This window comes from Emys orbicularis, chromosome 3 (genome assembly GCF_028017835.1).
Source record: "Emys orbicularis isolate rEmyOrb1 chromosome 3, rEmyOrb1.hap1, whole genome shotgun sequence".
Lineage (NCBI taxonomy): Eukaryota > Metazoa > Chordata > Testudines > Emydidae > Emys > Emys orbicularis.
In genome coordinates this window covers 159,129,406-159,154,989 of record NC_088685.1, presented here as the reverse complement: position 1 = coordinate 159,154,989, position 25,584 = coordinate 159,129,406, and the positions used below count along the sequence as shown (strand labels likewise).

Here is a 25,584-nt window from a genome sequence, read left to right as displayed (position 1 = left end):
ACCATTAACCTCAATCCTTCTGATAAGGAAAGAGGGACAAACACTATGATCTTAGTTGGTTATCTTCCCATCCTGGTATCTGCCTCCCTGCCCCTCTACCTGGAGATGCAGTCTCAGACTCTCTAATAAAGGACTGTATTTTGTTTAGCACCTTAATCCTTGCAAAAAACATTTTAAAAAAGGAGGATGCAGAAAAGCAATATTGAGTAATTTAAGAGAGTGATCTCTACAGTACAATGTTTAAATACTGACGTGATAAATATGATTAATAAGCAGGTTCCCTTTCCCCAAAGGATATTCTCATTGCCATGGTGGACATCTTGCCATGTTAGCATACATACCTGCCACTGCATGAAAGGATTTCATCTCTCACAGCTCACAGGCAGGAAGGATGGCCTTATGGTTAAGACCCAGGACCAGGAGATTTGGATTCTATTCCTATGTCAGCAACTGACTTCCTGTGTGATCATGAGCAAACTACTAAACCTCTCTATGCCCCAATTTCCCATCTGCAAAATGGAGTTACTTCTCTCCTACCTCAATCTGTTATGAATCTGAAATCATTAGTATCTATAAAATGCATTTTGAGTCTAAGATGGAAAGTGTTATTGAAGCACCTAGCATTTTTTAATTATCTGCAACATGCACACTGCTGTTTCCACAGTGACTTTGGGCTCAGTTGTGAGCTGCCTGATGTGTCTGTGAAGAGGAATGAAGAAACACGAATCTGTCCCATCCCGTTTCCCGTCCCCTCCCCTCCCCGACTCCTCAACCTGCACTGATCTGTGTGCATGGTGAGAGCATCAGCTGTGGGATTGCCCCTCTCTCTCCTTCACAAGTGGGAAGGGAATGGGCAGAGACTTGGCTTCATCTCCATCCCACCAGCCCCAGCATGCTGGACAGCACAGCTGGGCCAGCATGGAGGGGGAAGTAAGCAGGACCGGGTATATGGCTGGCACAGCTTCCTCCCTGGAGCAAGGGGGAAGCTGAAACAGAATTGTGACTCTGGGTCACAGCTATGGGCTGCTCCTTATTAAGGCTTGTGGTAACCATACAACCTAGACCTTTGTGATCTATCCCTTCCTTATTCACCTTTGCAGGCACAAGAAGGATGTAGCTTTTCATTATATTTTGTTAAGCACTCAGAGACCCTGAGGTAACAATACCTAAAAATAAAAATAATTATTTTCTTAACCTTTGGAAAATGCAGAACTCAGCAACTTGCAAAATTTCACTGAAAATAGTTTGATTTGTGCTGGCAAGGTGCATACATAAATCAATTTCAATGATGAATGAATTGCCTACAAACAAGGGCTGGACTTTCTCTAGATGCTATATGTTCTTTCTTCACTGGTTAAGGGTCACTTTCCCAGATAGGCAGGGGTACATTCTATCCATTCATTTAAAGCTCAGGTGATCACTCAACTATTTTAACCTGAGCTCACAGCAGATAATAGACCACTTATCCATTTGATTTGACCTATGCTATATGACAAAATACAAACCTACGAGACTGGCATATTTATTTCTTCATTGGTATCAGTCTGTCAATGACTTCTTTCCAATGGGGAGGAAAAATACCCCAAACCCGAAAGATCATTTTTTCTTATCTATTATGTAAAAACCTTAGACTCAGGCTCAAAAGCACCTTCCTTCAAAGCTCTGATATTTCTGCTTCAAACAGACTTGTCATTTAGCTTTAGCTTTCTTTCTGTCTTACCTGAAATAGATGTTACAATAAGGCAGATATTTTGTTCCCTTTCTCTTTATGAAACATGATTCAACATGCTTCAAAACAAAAATGAACTGCTTGCAATTAACTCAGGCACAGGGATACCATTTACAGGAGCCTAGAAAGAAATTCTTGGATGGTATCAATGCCCTGCAATACGTAAATTATTAGTCCTCTGACGGGGCAAGAGCTTCCTTGTCAGTTATTTAATAGGCAGCAAGTTTAAAACAAACAAAAGGAAGTATTTTTTCACACAATGCACAGTCAATCTGTGGAACTCCTTGCCAGAGGATGTTGTGAAGGCCAAGACTATAACAGGGTTCAAAAAGAACTAGATAAGTTTATGGAGGATAGGTCCATCAATGGCTATTAGCCAGGATGGACAGGGATGGTGTCCCTAGCCCCTGTTTGCCAGAAGCTGGGACTGGGCAACAGGGGATGGATCACTTCATGATTACCTTCATTCCTTCTGCAGCACCTAGCGTTGGCCACTGTCAGAAGACAGGATACTGGGCTAGATGGACCTTTGGTCTGACCCAGTATGGCCGTTCTTATGTTGTGCCAACCCTGAGTGAATGGGCTTCACGTGAGGCATCAAGGGTATGCACAGGGATGGGAGAGGTGAAATCCTCCTCTGCCCCTGAAGTTCCCATATAGCTTCCCCTCCAGGTCCCTTCCAGCACCACCCAGGTGGTAGTAGCAGCTATGGACCACTAGGCTTCTGTTACATGGTGTTTCTGGCAGACGGGTCTACCTAGTTTACAGCCCCACAGCACCTGATTCCATTGTCCTCCAGAGGAAGCTGCTACATAGCTTTGGAGTTTGGTTCACAGAGGTTGTGGAATTCCCCCTACCTGGCCTCTCTGTAGATTGCCACCCATGGCACATTTACTGTGTCTTGGTGTTTGTGGACTTGCAATAGAGGGGGCGTGGTTTCCTGCATCATGAATTGATGATCAGAGTAAAGTTGTGCTATGATAAATATTCTCTCTAAGAGGGTTTGGACTAGGGAGACCAGATTTTCCAAGTCATGACATATGTTGCTGGAGTGGCATGAGGTCACTTCAGTGATGTTAGGCATCAAGGAGATGTGCACAATCAGGTGAGAGAAAAGGATTCCTACTTCTTCTCTACACCGATTTCTTTCCCACTCCTTCCCTGCCACCATTTGGATTTGGGGAGGGAGAAAGCTCCTTGGAAGCTCTGGAGGGACGACCAGGTATCAATCAACATGAGACAGACTTGAATGGAGACACTCTTGGATTGCATATGCACTCACCCAACCTGCTGTCAGTTTCACCAGCTCAGCAGGCCAGAGATTCCTTCAAAGGGAAGAGTCTTCGGAGAGTTTACAAAAACTTGGACAAACACACTGAGTGAAATCCTGGCCCCGTTTAAGTCAACAGGGAGCAGAATTTCAAATTATTTTTCTCAAGGATAGGTCTTGAAAGCTTGGACATTTCTAGTTTTCAGGGACATTTGAGTGCCCTGGATTTGACTGTATCCTTGTTTTTATTCAAGAAAAATTAACTTTAAATAGAAATGTTTTACACATGATAAAACCTGATGGGGGTTTTGAAGCTGCTCAAGATATCACCTGACAGTGGAAGCCAGAATTCTATTTAAGGGCTGGATCTTCTCAAGCTGGAGGTTGTCTCACTGGCTGACAACAGGAAGACTGACAAGGATGAGTGTGGTGCAGGAGAATCCTGGGATTTTGAATGGACATTAATCAAAATGCAAAGGGCTCTTGGAGTGGTGAGAATACTGGAAGGAGGTGTGTGTTATTTTTGCCTAGATCTGCAACTATTGTGCTTTGTCTATGAGTAAAGTGTATCTTTACTCAGAGACAAAGTTTAGAATTCCTTTCTACGGTCTGCATGTTCCCTTGTTTTAATTGTTACAAAGTCCTTAAATGGATAAACAGTAACCCAGAATACCCATAAGGGTGTGCTTAAGCTGTTGGGGAGACTTGCAGGGGTCAGAACTGGTGTTGGGGCCTATGACAGCTGCAACGTAGAGTCCCTGTCATAACTATAAAGGGAAGGGTAACAGCTCTCCTGTGTACAGTACTATAAAATCCCTCCTGGCCAGAGACTCCAAAATCCTTTTACCTGTAAAGGGTTAAGAAGCTCAGGTAACCTGGATGACACCTGACCCAAAGGACCAATAAGGGGACAAGTTACTTTCAAATCTTGGTGGGAGGGAGGCTTTTGTTTGTGCTCTTTGTTTTGGGGGTTGTTTGCTCTTGGGACTAAGAGGGACCAGACATCAATCCATGCTCTCCAAATCTTTCTGAACAAGTCTCTCATATTTCAAACTTGTAAGTAACAGCCAGGCAAGGCGTGTTAGGTTTATCTTTGTTTTCTCAACTTGTAAATGTTCCTTTTGCTAGAGTGGTTACCTCTGTTTGCTGTAACTTTGAACCTAAGGCTAGAGGGGGTTCCTCTGGGCTCTTTGAATCTGATTACCCTGTAAAGTTATTTTCCATCCTGATTTTACAGAGATGATTTTTACCTTTCTTTCTTTAATTAAAAGCCTTCTTTTTAAGGCTTTTCCTTGTTTTAAGATCCAAAGGTTTGGATCGGTGTTCACCAGGAAATTGGTGGAGAAGTCTCTCAAGGCTACCCAGGGAAGGGTTATAGTACTTGGGAGGGAGATATTCTGGGTGGGGAGGTAGACAGAGTTTCCCAAATAACTCATAAATAATTTGGGTAGTGGCAGCAAAACCAGATCTAAGCTGGTAGTTAAGTTTAGAGGTTCTCATGCAGGTCCCCTAGAGTTCAGAGTGGGGAAGGAACCTTGACAGTCCCATAGCCCAAAAAAAGGGATACTAGACAGGGGTCTGCTCCCTGGGAATGTGACTGAGTCGCTAGACTAAGAAACAGTGTCTAGACGCTATTCAGTAGGCTTAAAAGCACATAGTATTCAATACAGCAGCCTGGTGTCTGACCACAAGGAGGAGCTCAGCCAGAGCTGAAACACTTTATTAGGGAATAGGATGAGACCTTCATGGAGGGCAAATTATCCCACATCTGTCGACAGTGGTGTTTCTAGCACCCTCCTCTAAAACATCTGGCACTGGCCACTGTTGGTGACAAGATATGAAGTAAATTGATCACAGAACTGCAATTCCTTTGTTCATCTTTGCCTCAAGTCCCCATCTGCAAAATGGGGACAATAGTGCCTCCCTACCTCAGAAGGATGTTGTGAGGGAAAATACATTAAAGACTGAACTGCAAAGATACTATGGTAATGAAACCGTATAAATACCTAATAGAAATAGAAAGATCCTCCTTGTTCCTCATCTCCCATGTCTCCTTTTTCTCTTTTTCTTTCTGCAGTGGGGATATGTAGTAAAGACATACCTCCCACATCCAATGGGAGATTGGAGAGGATGCACCTCATCTCTGATTTATCACTTAGAGCTCTCCCCTTACACTCATCCCTTTCTTTATCAACTCATCCTTATGTCTTTTTCACTTCTCTTCTTCCATTCCAGTCCTGTTCAGTACAAAGCAAATGCAACACACAGTCCAAGAAAGAGTGGACAAGAGCGATTGCAATTTCAGCTCATTTTAATTTGACAGGGCTTCTTTAAATAATTTGTTCCTGAACCCCAAACCATGCAGATGCCCGCTTCCATACAGTTTATGAACTTACTCTAGTCATTGGGCACTGCATCCTGTACAGCCTGCCTCCAGTAGTCAGTGACAGCTTTAGGCACGTTAAAGCTAAGAGACCGGGGGCTTGTCGGCATGGTGAATTACTGCTCAGCAAGCCAAAGGGTGAAGCTACAGTGCACAAGCTTGCTGTGCAGTAACTCGCCGGGTGGACACTGCTACAGCGCGGTAAAGCCTCAGAGTACAGGCTTAGCGTATTGGTGCTTGAAAGTGTAGTACGCTAAGCTGCATTCCGGGACTTTCACTGTGCTGTAGTGGTGTCCACACAGTGAGCTACTGCATGGCAAGCTGGTGCAGTGTTGATTCACACCCTCACTTGCTGTGCAGAAACTCACCATACAGATACGCCTTGAGACGAGTGAAGGGCATAGTTATAATCTGAAATAGAATAAAGAGGACATAAATAGGCCAGTGTCAAACTATAAATATGGGGTCAAAATCAGACTTTATGTAAGCAAACTCAGTTCCACTGACTTCAATGGAGTTACAACAGTTTATACCAGTTCTAGATTTGGCCCATTTGTACGAGAAGTGGTTCTGGACCAAGTTCTCCCATTTTGATGAAGCTTAATTCCAAGTGTTGCAACTGGCCCAAAGCAAAAGCCTGTATCTGAAAACCTCTCACTGCCTTTGGATCTGGGTCTGACCATCATACCCTGATCAACCCTGAATTTATACTGTGGCGTATACCAGTATTGCTGCTTCCACTCAGAAAGACTTGGCTAGCTATGTGGATTGCAGAGGGAGCACTATAATGGAAATGGAGTTCATGTAGATGCATAAACGGGCAGAGTCCAAACCACTTTCAAAATATCTCATTTGCTTTTCCTATTCCCTCCCACATCCCCTGCAGGGAGATAATGCTCCCTCCAGAGCTAAGAAATCTCTTTCCCCAAGTTGTGCAAACTGGTGACAGTCCTGCTGTTTAGATAAACTGCAAATTGTTCCATTTCTTCTCTGACTAACAAGAGACTCTCTACAGAAACAGTCTAAAAATAAATTACACATAAGGCAAGATTTCCATGAGCTAGCTGAAAATTTTGTACTAATGTATTTTAACCTACTTAAAAATCTTATTTTCAATCGTGTAAGACTAACAAAGTTACACCCCATTATAAGTGTTTTAAACATGTTGTTAGAACTTCCTTAAGCCCAAGGTAAACATTGGCTTTACAATGCAAGGGGGGGGGGGGGGGAAGGAGGCTGCATTGTCAGCCCTGGAGACAGAAGTGCATTGACAGAACATGTGCAGCATGTATCGTGGAACTGCAAGCGTCTCCACATGGCCTTCCTGATCTTCTGCGGAGCTGACCAACACCGTTAGGGGCAAGAGGATACTACCCTCCCTATGCCTATATTCAATCCTTGGAGTCTCTGCTGATACAGTCTGCAAAAGGACTAATTGTGGAGGTGGTAGCTTTGTGGACTCCTGCCCACTAAAACCTGGGCTGAGACCATTCTAGCTACATAATCTCGGGGTTTTGTACAGCACACATCACCAAAGTATCTAAACACTGAAAACCACCAAGTAATTTCACACCCACGAGCCATCAATCAGACTAATAGTTGTAAGTCAGTACAGAGCTGGGCTGGATTTGCATGGGTGTCCTAAAGATGAAAGATCCCATGCTCCATTATCAAATCCCTAAGTCATCAACTCCCCAAAAAGCAGCAGACATTTTCAGTTATGATTTATAAACTAAAAGGAATGCAGCTTTCTGCATGCTAACAGAAAGCTGATACCATAATCACGGGGAACAGAAACTGAAAGTTCTTGCCCCAAATTCTTCCAGGATCTGTTTTGGACAAATCAGTAAATTGAGAGCTCAAAAACAGCTAAGAAAATAAAAAGAAAGCATATCATAGAAACTGCTGAGCTCCAGTTCATTTGCAAATTTGACACCATCAGCTCAGGATTAAACAAAGACTGTGAATGGCTAGCCAACTACAAAAGCAGTTTCTCCTCCCTTGGTTTTCACACCTCAACTGCTAGAAGAGGGCCTCATCCTCCCTGATTGAACTGACCTCGTTATCTCCAGACTGATTCTGGCCTGCATATTTATACCTGCCTCTGGAAATTTCCACCACATGCATCTGATGAAGTGGGTATTCACCCACGAAAGCTTATGCTCCAATACGTCTCTTAGTCTATAAGGTGCCACAGGTCTCTTTGTTGCTTTTTACATATCAGAGAGATATTCCAGGCTATCATTAAGAAATTTACCAAAGTAAGCAAGTGTATTTTAAAAATCCATATAGAGTTACACTAGTGATCAATGATGAGATTTTCAAACCAGAAAAAACATGATCTAATTAGCTAGTATTACAAGCAGCTCTGGATGCAGCATTCTCCAGAGACAGCCTTTTTACAGCATCTGCAGACAGACCTGAGACTAAACCAGGCAGCACCCAATCCTGTGAAAGGTACTGAATTCTTAATCCACTTAATATCTATTGAAGCATCCTTGTGGGAGGCACTCAACACACTGCAGGCTCATGCTGGTTTGGAGAGGCAGTGGAGTTTAGTGGGTAGTGGAGTAAACTAGCACTCAGAAGATGTTGGTGCTATTCCTGGCTTTGCTGTGTGACCTTGGATAAGCCACTTTGGCCTGGCTCTACTTAGGTGCCCAAGTTCTGATTTAGGCACCACTGTGATCCACAAAACTCCTGCTTGGCTGCCATCTAACCCTATAGGCACCTAAACTCACTTTGTGAGTAAGTTTTTGCAGTAAAAGCTCCCTAGGTGCCCATGTTTCTGCCCCAAGCACGTGCACAGCTGCCTCACCCTAGGCGTCTGGATGGGTATCACCTGCCCGAATTGCAGTGCAATTCACAAACCGTTCCTCTGCCTAACTTGCGTGTGGGGCCTGATCCAGTAGTTGTACTCAGAGGCCGCTTAACTCCACACAAGATAAGGTGGGAAGGAGGAAGCCCTCTCTTATAACCCTTAGCCCAGTGGTTAAGGATGTGGGAGACCCCCAGTTCAAGCTTCCCTTACCCCAGTGAGAAGGAATTTCAATAGGGATGAGTGCTCTAATCATTGGGCTATAGTGTCAGTCTCTCTCTCTGGCTCAGTTATTTAATTCAAATGGAACAATTTCAATATGACAGACTGACAGGCCCCACATCAGATTATCCCATAGTCCAGTGGTTAGAGCACTCACCTGACAAGTGGCAGAGCCCTGTTTAAATCCCTTCTGCCTCTCAGGGCAGAGACGAGACTTGAACAGGAGATCTCCCACGTCCTGGGCAAGTACCCTAACTATTAAGCTAAAGGGAGGGTCTCTTCCCTGGTTGGTTGTTTTGTTTGGAGATAGGCATCCTCTGAGCACACCTACCAGATCGGGCCTGCATGCGCATTAGACAGATGAACACCTCTCTTTCCCTGTTCACCGATCACTAGCAGAGCTCAGCACCTCCCTGTAGTTGACGTTAGGTGCCTACCTCCATAAGAGGGGCAGGGCTTTGAATACACCACTCTCCTCAGCATCTCCCATTGGCTAGCTTAGGTGGCTCCCTGCCTAGTGTGCTGGGTTTTGTGGATCGCATTCTAAAGTGCCTATCTCTCCCCAGGCATTGCATAGGGAGCCTAGCACTTAACTCAGGCTTTGTGGGTCACAGTGCTGTTCCAGTGATTTTCTAGGTGTCTAAGTCCTTTTGTCGGCCTTCCTACCTCTGTTTCATCTCCCACCTTTTGTCTGTCTTGTTTATTTAGATAGTTCCTGCCCTGAAAAGCATACAATTTCTTACTATATGTTTGTATAGCACCTAGCTCAAAGGGGCCTTGATCTTGGTTAGGATCTTGAGGTACTCCTGTAATACAAATAATAAGAATCAGGCTATCATGATAAATGTGGAAGAGTCCACACTTCTGCCAACAATCATTTTAAATAATGGAAGCAAAAATGAAAGGGAAAAGTAAACAATGGCAACACAGAAGTTAGAAAGAAAAAGTTATTACATATGCTATTCATCCACACCCTGACCAAAACAGAATTGTTCCCTTCAGTATATTTACCCAACATTTTTGTAGGCTGCTAGATAGGTAAAAGTTTCTGGTTATTTCTTGAATCAGAACAGCGATAGTAACAAAATGCTCAAGTGAGCAGCTTGGTGAATAAGACCACACACACAAAACCCTTGTTAATCAATTTCATTAAGTTTTTTCAGGTAATCAAATAGTTTAAGAAAGTCTTTGTGGTCCCAGTCACAGAGTACATATTTAAGGCCAATCCAAACCTGTAAAGGAATCAGGATTCCTGAAAAGGTTTAAAATGGTATAAACCCACTTCAGGGGAAAATGGTTTAGCTGGTCAGTCCTTATAGGACCCAACCCTTGTTAAAAGTAGAGATGAGCCCGAAATCAGATCCAAACACAACCTGAACTTTGGGAAAGTTTGGGTCTGCAGCTGTATTTTATGTCTGACACACCTCCCTCAAACTACGGCTTGAACTAAAACCCTAGATGGAAAGTTCTCCGAACAGATCTGAGCTTCAAGTTTGTAACAAAAACTGAAACCAGGCACATTCATCGTGGTTTTGGGTTTTAATGGCAACAGTTATTTCAACTCAGTACAATAAATAGAGATGGGTCCAGGCTGTCAAGTTCAGAGAGGGATTCAAACTTCCCTGAAGTTTCGGGGTGTTCATATCTGGAGTGTCAGTATGCTCCATCATTAGAGAAAGGAGTTATGGACTTCAGATCTGAACCCAAATTTCCCTACATCCACAGCTATTCAGATCACATTTTGTGATTCAGGGCCATCTCTAGCTAGAACCAGTTTGCAATTGTGCTTCAAAGTTAGAAGCAAATGGTTTAAATACTCAAGAAAATAATATGAGATGATAAATATTTAAAAACTTTAAAATTATAATACTGATTCAAATCATTTTATGTGCAGCAGTGTCTGCTAGGGCAGAAGCTTCTATCTGTATTGTCTTAAAAGGACACTTAAGCTATTAAAATGTGAACTGAATAATTGCCCAAATAGCTCCAGCACAGTTTGTACAAGCATTGATTATTCTTCATAACTAATTTACATTGCCTTTTGATGTGAGTTTTAGCTACCAATCACACAGCAGGAGGAGCCTCCTGCAGGATTTCCTGCTGCCCAGCTGGTGAGTCAGACTCAGCGGTGTCATGATATTCATGAGGTATGAAAGAGAAAAGCATTAGGTATGCCAGGAAATATAGCAGGCATTGAGAAGCCACTAACAAGGATGCAGTCTTTGGACTCTAACAAGAGTGGACAAAGTGCATATACTCCATCTTTGTTACAGTCTCTATCAATGGAAGGGATTCATGTAATGCCAGTTTCTGTTCTCATTATGGTCTTCGTCCTACGAACAATTTATCAAAACTCAAAATGCATCCTGCATTGTTCTGTGAAATATCACAGCAAGTTCTGCTACTGCCACAGACTTAATTTACCTGATTTTCACTGGCCAACAATTCAGTCTCCCTCTCTGATGACAGAGGCACCTAAACTGCAAGACGAAATTTTTTACTATTCGTTAGAGCAGGAGACAGCACCTGGTATGTTACAAACCGGGCAGTGAAGACAATACAAGATTCTCTCTAAAGCAGACCTATCTTTACAGTATGGCTATGCTATAACGTTTACTTTCCTTATTAATCCCTGTCTAAATTAGGAACTGGTTCATTTTTAATCAGTGCTGAAAATGATTTATAGTGCTACTAAAGGTAGGGGTATAGTCTCTATTCCCAGCTTTGCAACTGAGGCCTGTTCTGAACTTAAAAATTAGGTCTATCTAGCTATGTTGCTCAGGGTTGTGAAAAATTTCACGCCCTGAGTACTGTGGTTAGGTCGACCAAACTCGCAGTGAGACACACCTAGGTTGATGGAAGATTCTTCTGTAGAGGCAGGTACTACCTCTCGGAGAGGTGGATTAACTACATCAATGGAAAAACCATCAGCGTAGGAAGCATCTACATGATAGCGGTGTAGCTGCAGCTGTGCCACTGTAGCATAGACATAGCCTGATTTGTTGGGCTTGTTTACACTAGACATTAGGCTGTGTCTACATTGGGATTTTTCAGATCCCTAATTCCCCAATTGGTGCAGTTCCACAAGTGGTAGCTACTTTGGTGGATTTAGTATAGACAGAGCTGAAACCCTATAGTGGTAAAATCATATCTGAGCACCCGAGCCCTGTCTACAGTACTTCTTCCATCATTGAGGCAGCTCCACTGATGATAGCAATGGTGGGAACTCTATAACAGATAAAGCATCAGCAAGCTCTGGCATTTTAATTATTGTATTGCCTAGACTGGCACTGAGCAGGATGAGATCACAAGGTGGTTAAAACACCAGCAGCTTGTTTACACTAGGGTGCCACCATGTCTACTATTGGTGGAGCTGAACTATGGTAGCAATTTTGGGAAATTTTAGGAGTAAAAAAGCTAGTGTAGCTTTCTCTTCTCGCTGTCATGAACTATTCTTCAGGTAAGGCAGTGAGTTAGTACACTAATCTTTCACCTCTGGGAATCAAGACCTCTGGGTTCTAATCTCTGCTCTGCCAGTAAATTGCTAGGTGACCTCCTTGTACCAGTTATTTAACATTTCTGTGCCTCAGTTTTGTCATCTGTAAAATAGGGCTAATGATAATTACCTACCTCATAAGGCTGCTGTGAGAAATTAACATTTGCAAAGTGTCTTGAGATCTTCCAATGGAGCAAACTGGAAGAAGTGCAACGTATTATCATTATGGGCCTCTCACCCCTAGAAGTGTTCCATCCAGGTTATGGCTGAGGGACATTGGTAGGGCAGTGTGGTGAACCTAGCACTACTGCTGTCCATGCTCTAGCTTTTCTGTGGAAAAGTGATAGTAAATTACAAAAGAGGACTTTAGTCTCCAGGATTGTCTTACATAAATACACCAAAAATAAAAAGAAAGATGCAATGTTTATCTTTCAATTGTAAACCCCCTCCCCAAAACCCTATTTTTCTTTTTTACAATTATCTGGAACATCTCTGGGGGCAAATGTCCCTCTCGAAGTCACTTTGTGGTTACAGTTGCTTTGACTCTGGAAATTTGCACTGTTCCCTGTTGCTCTTTCTGAATTTACCAACAATAAATAAAAGGATAAAGATCTGACTCAGCATGTCTCTAATCCTGTAGCTCCAGAGATATTATGTTTGGCCTAGCATAAATGCTTTCTTTACAGCTGTAGAAAAGGTGAAAGATCTGTCTTTTATCAATCTTAGTCCCCTTCCACACAGACTCCAATTCCAGTTCTGCTTCTTGTATCCCTATCTTGCTTGAAGTTAACTAGGTTTAAAAACAAACCCTCAGTCATTTTTCGCATAGAGTCATTTTTATTGCTCATGAAAGGATGGGTGTGAGCAAACTGGGGTCTGGAATTTATCTTCTGAGAGAGGATGTTATGGGAGATTTCCCTTCCAGACAATGTTTTCCTTTAACCTGGAAGGACTTCCCTGTTGGGGAATGAGGTTAACAGTCATTGTTCCCAATCCATGCAGTCCATAGTCACATCTGAATTGCTACCTGCTATAAAGTTGCCACTTTTAAAATTTGTCTTCTGGGGCAGTGTCGTAGTATTACAATGTTCACGCTCCATCGCATTGCCAAATGTGTTAATACAGGAAAATCCTAACTGCCCTTAAAACCAGAAGAAAAGAAAAGTTTCCAACAGGCATCTGTCATAGAAATAAGTTTCTCTTGAGAATGTTGTGCAGTGCACCAATAATGTAATATAGTCATCATAATTAACTGTAAAATATTAAAAAATACTATGGTATTTAATGAGCTACAAATTAGAAAAAATTAATATAAATGAGAAAAATCCCCATTAGATCATTTGCATGAGGAGAGTCCAGTGAACCAGGACAGAGCCCTATTTCCAGCTCTTCCACAGCTTTGATGTGTGAATTTGGGCAATTCATTTTCCCACTGTACTTCTGTTCCCACGGCTGTAAAATGGGAACATTAGTACTACTCACCTATGGAAAAAGCCTTGTGACTACAGATGGTATACGCTAAGTATTATAAACTACCTTTTAAAAATCTCATAGCAGTTACTTGGCATAGCAGGCTGCAGTGTCTCTTGCCAGTTCAATTCCTCCTTCCTCCACCTTCCCAGGGATGATGCAGGAGTAAGCTCTTGACTTGCCATGGTAATGTAGAATGAGAACAGCTTGCTCCAAGTCAGACACATGCTTCACAGCACTGCTCTGCATCCAGATTGCTGAGGGGAAATCCACAGCTTTTCTACCTCTTGCCAGCACTGTGGCTGTGTCTACACTAGCCATTTTTTCCTACAATTTCCCAGTGTTGCTAACACCAGTTCAGCTCCACCCATGGTACCAACAGCAAGTACGCCACTAGCATTTTAACTACCATGCCTTTCTCTACTCATAGCTGGTCTAAATGACATGATGGTTGAAAGAGAGACATGGTGTGTAAGGTAATATCTTTTATTAGACCCACTTCTGTTGGTGAGAGAGACAAGCTTTTGAGCTACACAGAGCTCTTCTTCAGAGCTGGGAAAGGTACTCTCTTTAATATCCTGTGACCAAAATGACTACAACAACACTGCAAACAGTGATGGTTAAAACACCATTGGCACATTGCCTAGAGTAGAGCTCTCACCAGCAGAGCTGCAAAATTGGTAACAAATTTTAGGGGGGGGAAAGCTAATGTAGACCCAGCCTGCACGGCTATCAGCATCACTAGCACATACTTTAAGTAAATCAGCTTATGTAATAAATATGTGGGCATGTACATACACAAAAAGTGTATGATTTCCAGCTAAACCACATATGACTGGAAGATCATACTACAGAGCTCCAAAAAACAGGCCTCTGAGATAAAGGAGAATTTCAGTATCACACTGGGAAGCCAGTTTTAAAACTGGCTTCAGGAAATAATATCTTTAAGGCATTTACATTGTGATCCAAGCAGGGCCGGCTCTAGGCACCAGCAAAGCAAGCAGTTGCTTGGGGCGGCAGATTTGCAAGGGGCGCAAGAATCCAGCATGGGAGCTGAGAACCAACAGGGGGCCCTGGGAGCTGTAGTTCCTTGGTTAGCTCCCTGCCTATAGAGCCAGCCCTGGAGCAGGGAAAGAACTACATTTCCCAGCATTCCCTTGGCCACTAGCAACAGGAAAGGGTGGGGGAAGGAATATGGTACTGAAATCTGCAGCTTGCTGTGAATGGTAGGAACAGAGCCAGCTCTAGGTTTTTTGCCGCCCCCCCCCTGCACCCTCCCCCGCCCACACCCCTTGCAGCCCCAGTTCTGGCCCCCACCTGCACCCTCCTGCTGCCCCAGCCCTGGGCTCTCCCCCGCCCACACCCCCTGCCACCTCAGCTCTGGCCCCCACCTGCACTCCCCTGCTGCCCCAGTCCTGGGCTCTTCCTCCCCCCCCACACCCCCTGCCACCCTAGCCCTGGGCTCTCCCCCACCACCCACACCCCCCTGCTGCCCCAGCCCTGGGCTCTCCCCCCCGACCCGCACCCCCTGCCGCCCCAGCTCTGGGCTCTCACCCCACCCACACCCCCTGCAGCCCCAGCTCTGGCCCCCACCTGCACTCCCCTGCTCCCCCAGCCCTGGGCTCTTCCCCCCCCCTCCCCCCCGCACCTCCTGCCACCCCAGCCCTGGGCTCTCCCCCAAAGAAGGAATTGCGGGGACTAAATGGACGGTGCACCTCTCTATCTGAAGCCTAGCAAGGGAGGTATGTGGATCTCACTAGAATTTAAAATGAAAAGTAAGGGAGGGGAGGCTCTGGACCTGGGCAGCTTTAGATACAGTACCAGGCACTTAGGAGGATTTCCACTTCTGAGCCATGGAAGCAGAAATTGACTTTTCCTTTCCAGATATAGCTAATATTCAGAAAGGGAATCTAGCACCTGCCTTCCAGATTTGAACACCCTCAAAATTCAGGAGTGCTCAAGCTCAATTTGGGCAGCTGTTACTTCATTTCCCCCAAATCAAATATACTGATCCACTGTAACTTGCTGTAGAAAAAGTAGAATAAATTGAGCAAGAAATGCTTCCCAGTGGTTATTAGGACTGGAATTGCTATTTTCAACAGCCATTGCTTGTTTTTTTTAAGTTTTAGTTTTATTTGTTTAAAAGGAAGACCGTGATAGTGCATTCCCCATAGAAACAAAGAACAAAAGAATAATAAAGGCACCTCAACTTTTCCTCATATATGTAGGACAGTCTTATAATATGCATCCAGATATCCTCCAGTCACACAAGCTGAAAATTGTTCCACTTTACTGCAGTTCTGTAACCATATGGGAACCAATCCTGTCTGTGTTCTGTGCACATCCAAAATTCCTGCTGAATGACCCGCCCTGGGAGCGAGTTACCAGTGACCCAGGGCTGGGGCGGCAGGAGGGTGCAGTTGGGGGAAGGGAGGGGGAAAGCTCAGGGCTGGGGTGGGGGGCAGCCCAAAATTTTTTTGCTTGGGGCAGCAAAAAACCTAGAGCCGGCCCTGGATCCAAGGGATCACTCAAGTCTGAACAAAGCTCATAGCCTCTTTGTAATCAAAGCTTTATTGTCTAGCAGAAAATTTGAGCAGGTCTCTCCAGCAGAGGGCAGTGATACACATACATAAAAGCCAGAACATCACATACATGCCACCTGCTTTACATACCGCCTGAGTGAGATACTGTTTTCATGGTATGTAAACATTTTCCAAAAGTAATTCACATCAGATAGTGATGTTTGTGAATGTTCTGGCTGTAGTGGGATCCCTCCTTTGTCAACCCCACCATGCTTGAAAACTCAGTCAAATTATGTAACATCTTCTAGTATAATCAAATACTTACACACAAGCTATGGTCAAGCCCTGTTAATGAGCTCCACGACATTAAAAAAAACCTAAGGATTTACAAGATAATTCTGACAAACCATCCAGTCTCTTCATCCATTGGGGCTCACTATATGTGACTTGTATGGAGCTGTATTCATGATCACTTGTGAGAGACTCCCCTGTCGAACCCTGGGACAGTGAAATGAAGCGCATATTTACAGCCCACTTATAAATCCCTTTAAAATAGAGGTTTATAGCCAAAAATCAAGAATTCAGTTCTAGTGGCATTAACAGTAAGACTGCTGGCTTTATGTTTGTAAAGTGCTTTGAAAATGTTAGCCAACCCCAACACGCTAGGAAACAGGTATGTTACTATTTCCCCATTTTATAGAAAGGGAAACAGGCACACTGAGGTTAGTTACCCACAGCCACACACAGCAGTGTTATAATAATCAGAAGGTCTTTTAGAGTTCATTACAAACTACATATTCCCTTACATTTTCCTATGTCCTTAAAACACTTAGTATTTTAATTGCTTCCCCAAAGCTCTGCCACTAACCATGAATGCTCCAGAACTGCTATGTACACAAAAGCGATTGTTAGTAAATATTGGACTTGAAAAGACTGCACATCTCTGTAGTTATTCCTTCTTCCTCTTCCTGTATCACATCTCCCAATTAAAACAAATGTGTCCCCAAAGAACCTGGGAGGAGAAGCTTCATTAACAAACAATTTAAGTGAGTTAGAAGTCTGATCCCTGGTGTATGCAGTATCAGTAATTAGCCTAAAGGCACCATCTTTGCTGTTAGCAATGAGGCTCAGGCTCAATAAAAATTAAACTTTCCTATGGGCAAGGACTCCCCTGGGGACTCACATATATTAATACATTTGCCACCCACCTGTTGCTTTCTGTCAGAGAAACTGGGACACAGCTGGAAACTAGCTGACTGCTAAGTCAGCAAAATGGTTTCTGGAAAAGAACTGATTCTTTTTTATGTTGTTTAGCTAGTATGGATTAATATTTTCTCTCGTCGGATGCCTAGTGCAAGTGATTACACACGGTTCTTGATAGCAGTGTGCTCACAATTGTTCCCATGATCAATTTAAACTGGTATAAATCAAGTTATTCAACCAAAGTGTTTTATAAAGTAGGGTCCCTCCCTAGTGCAAATACAGTTGTTTATAACATAATCAGGCCCTGGGATCAAGCTGAGCCAGTACTTAGCACTGCCAAGATCACAACATTTTGAAACTGAGTTTCCCAGCTGTTCTGAACATAGTCATGTGCAGTCAATAGTGTTAGCTATTTCATTGCTTATCACAGTAGCAGAACCATCCACCTACTCTGCAATTACAGGCAGAATTAGGAGCTCAGATACAATGGTGATGAGAGCACTATATAGGAACCTGAGTACATTAGAGTAGAATAGCTTGGGACTGTGGCTGCAGCTTGAGTTGAGTCCCACCACCTTTCCCTTCTACTATCTGTCCTCTGAGTTAGGCTCCTACCTACAATATCCTGGGAAACTGTGCCAGATTCTGCTTTCCAATACATGTCCAACTCACAATGAAGTCAATAGGAGTTGCAAGGATGTATCTCATGACAGAATTTGGCCACTGAGCCAAATTCCCCCCAGTCTAACACTATTGACATCAAGGGAGTTGCAGCACAGATAAATTTGGCCCACTGTATTTAAACACAGTTGATCACCTATTAAGGATGGATACAATGCAGCAACAAATACTTTCTAGTCTGGACATTCTAATGACATCTTCTAAGGGCTGGAATGTTTTGCTAATTATCATGATGTTGCATTAAATTCTATAACACAGTGCATAGGTACACTTATTAAAACTTTTTTGCAAGGTCAGGTCTTTTTTCTTCATCTGTTCAGAGACAGAATGGCTTAAAAAGACAATGTAAGCAGCTTGCATAATATACTGGCTAAGTACATGTGATCATGTCTACAGCTAGTGTTTGGCCTGCTTCAAGGTTAAGAGCCTTGTACTCACTCCCATGTTGCTCCTTTAGCACATGTGTTAGGGCATTGTGATTTTGGTCCTGATAGTCACTGGTGCTATTCTCCCATTGATGAGCTTACGTTACAGCTTATGTTGAAAACTCCACCCTAAGGAAACCAAACATGTTCAGTGTTGGTCTAACTTTGGGTACGTCTATACTTACTTCCTGGTCCGGATGTAAGCGATCGATCTTCTGGGATCGATTTATCGCGTCTTGTCTAGATGCGATAGATCGATCCCGGAAGTGCTTGCCGTCGACGCCGGTACTCCAGCTCAGCGAGAGGAGTACGCGGCATCGACGGGGGAGCCTGCCTGCAGTGTCTGGACCCGCGGTAAGTTCGGACTAAGGTACTTCGAATTCAGCTACGTTATTAACGTAGCTGAATTTGCGTACCTTAGTCCGAAGTGGGGGGTTAGTGTGGACCAGGCCTTTGCATCCAATGAAATCAATGGGACTTTAATGGGAACAGAGTAAAGCCAACACTGAGTGCTTTTTAAAATTCCATTCTTAAATTACAGTAGAATGTGTAACCCATTACTGGATGAGTCCTACAGAGAGCAGAGCACCCTTTACTCCCATATAAACTGAAGTAACTCAGCACCATCATAGGGTCAGCCTCTATAATCTCAACATTCTCATTCAGCCTGTAAGAAACTCTAAAGGTTGAACTCATACAAATAAAATGCTCCATTTATCAAATAATTAGTAAATGACTGTCCAGCAAAGAATAATTATAAACCTCAGATCTTGATGGCAGCACAGGGCATGTAGCCATAACTTTCACAAGTTACACCTCCAGAAACCAATCACCACCTTCAAAAAGCAGGTTATTAAATCTGAACCTGAGAATGTTCTGAAACGTTCAGGTCTTGTCAGGAAATCCTGACTGATGGCAGCCCCTTCTCATTACCTCCACTTTGTTTTTCAAAGGTAACACTGATTCCAATTTCCGCACTGGAATCTCAGATTTCATGAGTGATGGTGGAGGATCAGTGGGACGGGGAAATGAACGTACCCAGAACAGCCATCTGATGGTCTTAATTCTCTTCAATGTCATAGAGCCTGTGTTGGTTTATGCTCACCTTTCGCAGAAGAAAGCAGATGCGCTCAATGTTTCTTAGTCTCTCTCGCTGTCAAAGAAAGATGGGAAAAAGGTGGTGGGAGGTTATATTGTGTAATTAATTGAAGAAAATATATCAAACATAATGGGCCAAAATCACCCATGGCTTATATCCAGATATCAACAGAGTTACACCAGGGATGAATTTGGCCTAGTAATATTTATCTCTCAGATATTACTTTAAAATTGATTCACTCAGTTGTCTAAACACCCTTGTGAGGAAGGTAATTATTATTCCCAATAACATATGAGAAAACAAACCAGAGACAAAACTTAGCCCTAAAGTTAGCAGGGCAACAACTCTGAAGTCACTATTTGTGCCTTCTTACACTAAGGCTGAATTGGTCCAGAGAGACTGAGGCACAAACTTTCAGATTCCCACTAACTTCAGTAGTGGTTCCACACAGAGAACAATTGCCAAGACGCTCTATCAATGTGCAACTTTTATAGCTGATCAGGCTACTACAGTGTATTTGTAATATGCTAGAAATATCCTTTTAAAACAGAAGACATTTATATGAACTGAAAGATACTGCACTTGAGGATTCCAGTGTTTAGGACAATGCAGGCTCAGCTGATGCAAGGAAAGTCAAAACAAAAACTTTAACAGGCTTTCTGTTAAATGGATCATAGGTGAGAAATTCACTAGCAAAACAATGTTCCCGCTCTGCATCGACACATCACTCAAGCCACCAGGCAAGATTTTGCTCTTGGTTACATCAGGGTACATCCAAAGTAACGCCATGACACTCAATGGAATTATTCTGCATTTACTGCAGCTAGCACAGAACAGACTCTGTTGCACTGTGCCCAAGAGGAGTGAGCAATTCAAAAGTAAGAGAAGTTTTACACCTCTTCTTACAATAAATTAGAGAAGTGGCTTGGTGTATACCGTACGGTCTCCTGAGGGATGTTAAGCTTTTTCTCTAGACATTGCAAAAGCTACTATGTATAGTCACCTTTCTGAAACAAATAATGAGATGAACCAATGTGTGAAGCCAATTCTCTCTACACCTTCTGTGTTTTTCAAACTGTTTTAAGCTGATTCCATTTTGTGAGGATTATATTTCTCCTAAAAAAAGGTTTCAGTCTGGGGAGACAGTGGAAGGTACAACAGAAATATTTTGCCTTAACATGGCACCTTTTATGTCAAGAAGCTCCTCAGACTATGATGCTATCCTGCAATGGGGTCCATGTGGTTGGACTCTTACACCTGCGCAAAGCACCATTGGCTTCAATGGGAAGTCCATGTTGATGTAAGGTTCTGCCAACATAGCTCCCCATTGCAGGTCTGGGGCTAAATATGCCTGGTCTTCTGGAAGAGGAAGTGCTTTAGACTCTACAGTGGGAGTCAGGTGACCCGAGTTTGAGTCTCAACTCTGCCATAGTCTTCCTGACTGATCTCTCTGTGACTCAGCTCCCTCTCTGTAAAATGGGGGCAATAATACTCCCTTACCTAGCAGGGGTGCTGTGAGAATAAATTGATTAGTACCAGACATTAAAATAGTATGATCTGGAGTCCACACAATTAGCTAGATGGAAATGTGGGCACCAACTGATACACAATAGGGGAAGAAGGAAAAACATTTGGTGAATGACACCAGAGCAAATGCCTACTCTCATAAAAAATCTCTCCTAGTGTGCTAGAATAACATCCACACTGAACAGGAGAAAGTATCATGAGAATACTGTTTGAGCTATTACAGAAAGTTTGCTAGGTGAGAGTCAAAATGGTGCTACTGATACAGAATAACTTGCAGGATTTTATTGGGCACTGTCTGTGTAATGTTTGTTCAGAGTAAATGAAAACTCCTGAACATTCTGGGATTAATTAATTAATTAATTAAATCACTAACATGATTTGAACAGGGACACACAGACATTGACTTTCTTATCCTGGAAGCCAATTACATTAGCATTCTAAAACAAAAGCAATTTCTCTCTCTAGGGCACTATACAAGTTTAGGAACAAAATATATTACTGGGACGTGATGCAGAGATAGGCACAGAAAGTGTGCCTGTATCACAAGATGAGGACAAAAATGCATGAGGAGAATTAAGAAACATTGATAAATAGGCCTAAATATTACTTTAATAGAAAAAGCTGTAATATATTTCAGTTGAGATTGTTCCCTACAGTTTCCATTTTCAGTTACTATTTTAGGGGTGGATTTATTTTAGTAGATTAACAGATACAATTACTTACATAAACATACATATTAACTTTAGACTGGCTCGATGATTCTGTAGTACAAAGCTTCTTGGGAGACTCAGGTTCAAGACTACCCTTAAGATGTCATATTCGATGGTGGTATAAAAGGTGGCATAAGTTACGTTTTGGGAATAAACTAGTCATGAAACGGATTTAAGTGGCCAAGTATTGTAATTCGAATCTGTTTGGCATTTGGTGGCAGTGCAAGATATGTATAACTTATACACCAATTTGATATTATGTGGTGACAAAAATCAGCCTGTAGTGAAAACAAATGCAACTCCCAATGAGGTCAATGGGCCAAGTTCTGCCTTCTGTTCTGCTGGTATTAATGTGGGGTAACTTCACTGAAGCCAATGGAATCACTCTGATTAACACTGGCTCACCTGAGAGCAGAATTTGCACCTGCTTAAACCAGGAATGTTGGAAAGAGGTCAAGAATATGTTAAAATAAGGGAAGAGGGAAAGCTGTCTCTTGCCCATTGGCTGGACCTCCTGATACATGCCCTTACTTTTTAATTTTACCTGTTTTGCGGTCACACAGCTGATGCCAAATCTTTGCCACTTATCCAATATGTAATCTATACAACTGTTTCTGTCCCCAGAGAATTTGTCCCACAGACTTTCAAAGGAGATGCACCCCTTTCTTCCAGTCTACATTTAGTTAAATTTCTCCCAGACTCCTACATAATTGACAGATTGCTGGAGCATAGCAGAGCTTACAGCCTCTGTGTCAAATTATCCTTTACTGTAAGCAGGTGGAACCTCATTGACTTCAGTGAGTTATTCCCCTTTAGTGTAGGGGAGACCTCCAGGCAGAAAGGTGATGATTGCATTCCTCATCAAAGTCCTTGAGTAGTCAGTACAGACAATGGGTCACTTTCGAAGAAGATGAGGTAATATCTTTTATTGGACCAACTTCTGTTCGTGAGAGAGTCAACAAATTTCAAGCTTTCACCAACAGCAATTGGTCCAATAAAAGATATTACCTCACTCACCATGTCTGTCTAATATCCTGGGACCGAGACAGCTACAACACCACTGCAAACATTGAAGAAAATGGTCAGCCCACCGCTTGGGTGCAGAGGAGGAAAAGGATTTTAAAGGGGGAAAAGTGTGCCTCAAAATGAAGAGATGCACAAAACCCCTACAATCACATTTCAACTTCTCTTTCTGAATCTCTAAGTGCTCTCATGCCATCTCCAGCAAGAAAGGGAACTACTTGAGTAAAGATCCCTTTAGACCATCAGACTAAGATGGGTTGCTAAATCAAGAGTAAATAGCAGCTGCTCTTACGGACTACAACTACATTCATAAGGGACTCCTAAATCCATTTGTATATTTTCCATTGACAGCTCAGCACATCTTCTTCCATTCAATATCTAATGTTTGGCAAATCTCAGGCTGTACTCACTGCATGAACTGGATTGCACTGGTCTATTGGGCTCTTGAAGTCTGTCCTTAGCTCATCAAAGGCGATTATCTGCAAAATAATTTTTTCAAACATTGTAATGACAGCAGTAATGCCAGTGAATCCAGGTCTTTTTCTTTATAGTAGTTACTAAAATCTATTCTTATTAACTTTGGTTGAAATTCATACCAAATATAACTAATGAATTATGTTTTATATCATTTTACAGAACTAAACATATACACATTTATATATATACACATTTCACAAAGCTACCTTCAGCCACAAGATCACTATACAAAGTAATAGTGATAGGTCATGCTATAACAGGACATACATATTGACCCGCTGCCAGGTTGAATCACTCCTCCAATAAATATGTGCTACTATAGTATTTTTCAGAGATCAAAACTCTAAAAAGGAATTCATTTGTCTACAGATAAATGTGATAAACCATAGTCCTAACACTGAGAGTTTTGGAAAAGGGTGTTGTATTGAAATAAGGAAAAGTCAGAAGGCAACTTGATTTAATTGGAAGTGGAGGATTATTTTGCTATTTGAACATTAAGGGGGTTAAGCACAAAATCAGACAAATTAGAAATGAAAAAGACCTGTTATGCCAGTTAGATCATACACCCCCACATCTCACCCCAGCCAGAAAAAGTTTGATCCATAGAGCAAGGAGTCTCAAATTTTCATACAGTGTAGACAAGACCAGGTCAACATTTTTTCAGCCTTTTTCTTTGTTTTGTTTCCTTACAGCTTTTTCAATAGGAAATTTTTAATGAAAAAATTGTTTTTGTTCACAATTTTCCAATTTTTTATATATATTTTTTTATTTTGAATAAAAAAAAACTGTTTTAGTTTTCAAAAATAGATTTTTTTTATTTTACAGTTTTGTTCCCCTCCCACCTTTTTCTCCTCTCCCCTACCTTTTCTTTCCCACTGGAAAAGTAGAAGGAAGAAAGAAAGGCAGGAACTAAACATAAAAACACCCCTTGAAAGCCAAAAATTGAAAACTGTCACGGGGGGGGGGGGGGGGGAGGGTGAAAACTCAAACAAAACATTTTGCTTCACTGGAAAAAAAAACAAACAGAAAATTCCATGACAATTTTTTAAACAAACACACACTTTGTTTCCTAAATTTTTCAGGGAAAATATGCTTTTAAAAAACAGCTCTAGCGTAGCCCACACTTTGCTGAGAGATTGGCTCACTTCTCACCTGGTCACAAAGGGTCAGAACCAAGCGGGGGATTTGTATTGTCTTCCCGCCACCACCAAAGAGCCTCAAAGTCTGGAAGCACAGGGTCTTGGTGTGGATGGCCCTTTGCCTGCAGTGGCTCTTCCAAGAAGAATGAAGATCTGAGAGGTCATCTGAGGATTATATAGGCTGAACTTCCTGCTTGTTCTGCAAGAGGTCTGGGGAGGTGGAGAACAAATTCTGTCCCATTGACAGAACTTTCTAAGGAAAACTCCTCGCTGATGACAACCCCTCAGGATTTTCCCTCTGGGGAGGGTGATCTGGCTTTTGCTGTTTACACTCTTCAGTCATTCTGACATCCCTCACCACCATCTCCTTAGTCACTGCTTAGCCAAGCTGGATAGATTTAGCTCTTTTAACCTTGCCTCATAAGTCAGTCACCTCAGTCCATTCATTATTTTTGTTGTTCTCCTATTGACTCCACCCACTTGGTCTGTATCCTTCTGGTGTTTAAGTACCCTGAACACACTGGGTCTGAATCTGTTCTACTTAGGCCTGGTCTACACTACGCCTTTAATTCGGATTTAGTGGCTTTAATTCGAATTAACTCTGGAACCGTCCACACAACGAAGCCATTTAATTCGAATTAAAGAGCCCTTTAATTCGATTTCTGTACTCCTCCTCGACGAGAGGAGTAGCGTCAAAATCGGTATTGTTAATCCGAATTAAGGTTAGTGTGGCCGCAATTCGATGTTATTGGCAATTAGATGTTATTGGCTACCCACAATGCAACGCTCTGGAAATCGATGCTACTACGGTAGCTTGGACGCACACCACCGAATTAATGGTGCCTAGTGTGGCCGAATACATTCGAATTTATAAAATCGGTTTCCTAAATTCGAATTATATAAATTCGGATTAATCCTGTAGTGTAGACATACCCTTACAGTAGTGGGAATCTTCAGTAACTCCATTTAAGTGACTACAGACACATTGGTGTAAAATTGGTTTAAATGAGACAAGAATTGGGCCTACAATTCCCAGTATGGTTTCCTCAGAGTCGACAACAGGTAGACACAACAGATGGTGAATGCAGAAAGGTAATGGGTACGTCTACACTGAATAAAACCCCAAACCTGTGGCAGTGAATTTCAGAACCCAGGGCTTGCGGTACAGGGCTAAAAACAGAAATGTGGACATGGCTGCTTGGACTGGAGCCTGGGCTCTGAAACCTGGTGAGGGGAGAGGGTCTCAGAGCCCAAGCTCCAGTCCAAGGAGGAACATCTATGCTGCTATTTTTAGCCCGTAGTGTGATTCCCAAAAGCCCGAGTTAGTTGACCAGGCTCTGAGGCTCACTGCTGTTGGTTTTTTGCAGCATAGACATATCCAATGAGATAG

General features: G+C 42.5%; 1 protein-coding gene across 2 annotated transcripts in view; it reads right to left on the bottom strand.

Annotated features, from left to right (window-relative positions):
- The window catches only part of CNIH3 (cornichon family AMPA receptor auxiliary protein 3), a 79,714-nt gene that overhangs the window by 14,711 nt on the left and 39,419 nt on the right, over positions 1-25,584 (bottom strand). The window contains exons 2-3 of one of the 2 annotated variants that reach the window (XM_065401861.1): positions 22,989-23,057; positions 19,325-19,372 (exon numbers count right to left, since the gene is read on the bottom strand). In XM_065401861.1, coding sequence (XP_065257933.1) covers positions 19,325-19,372; positions 22,989-23,057 — 117 coding nt within the window. The remainder of the gene's footprint in view (positions 1-19,324; positions 19,373-22,988; positions 23,058-25,584) is intronic. The other variant, XM_065401863.1, reaches the window with a different exon arrangement.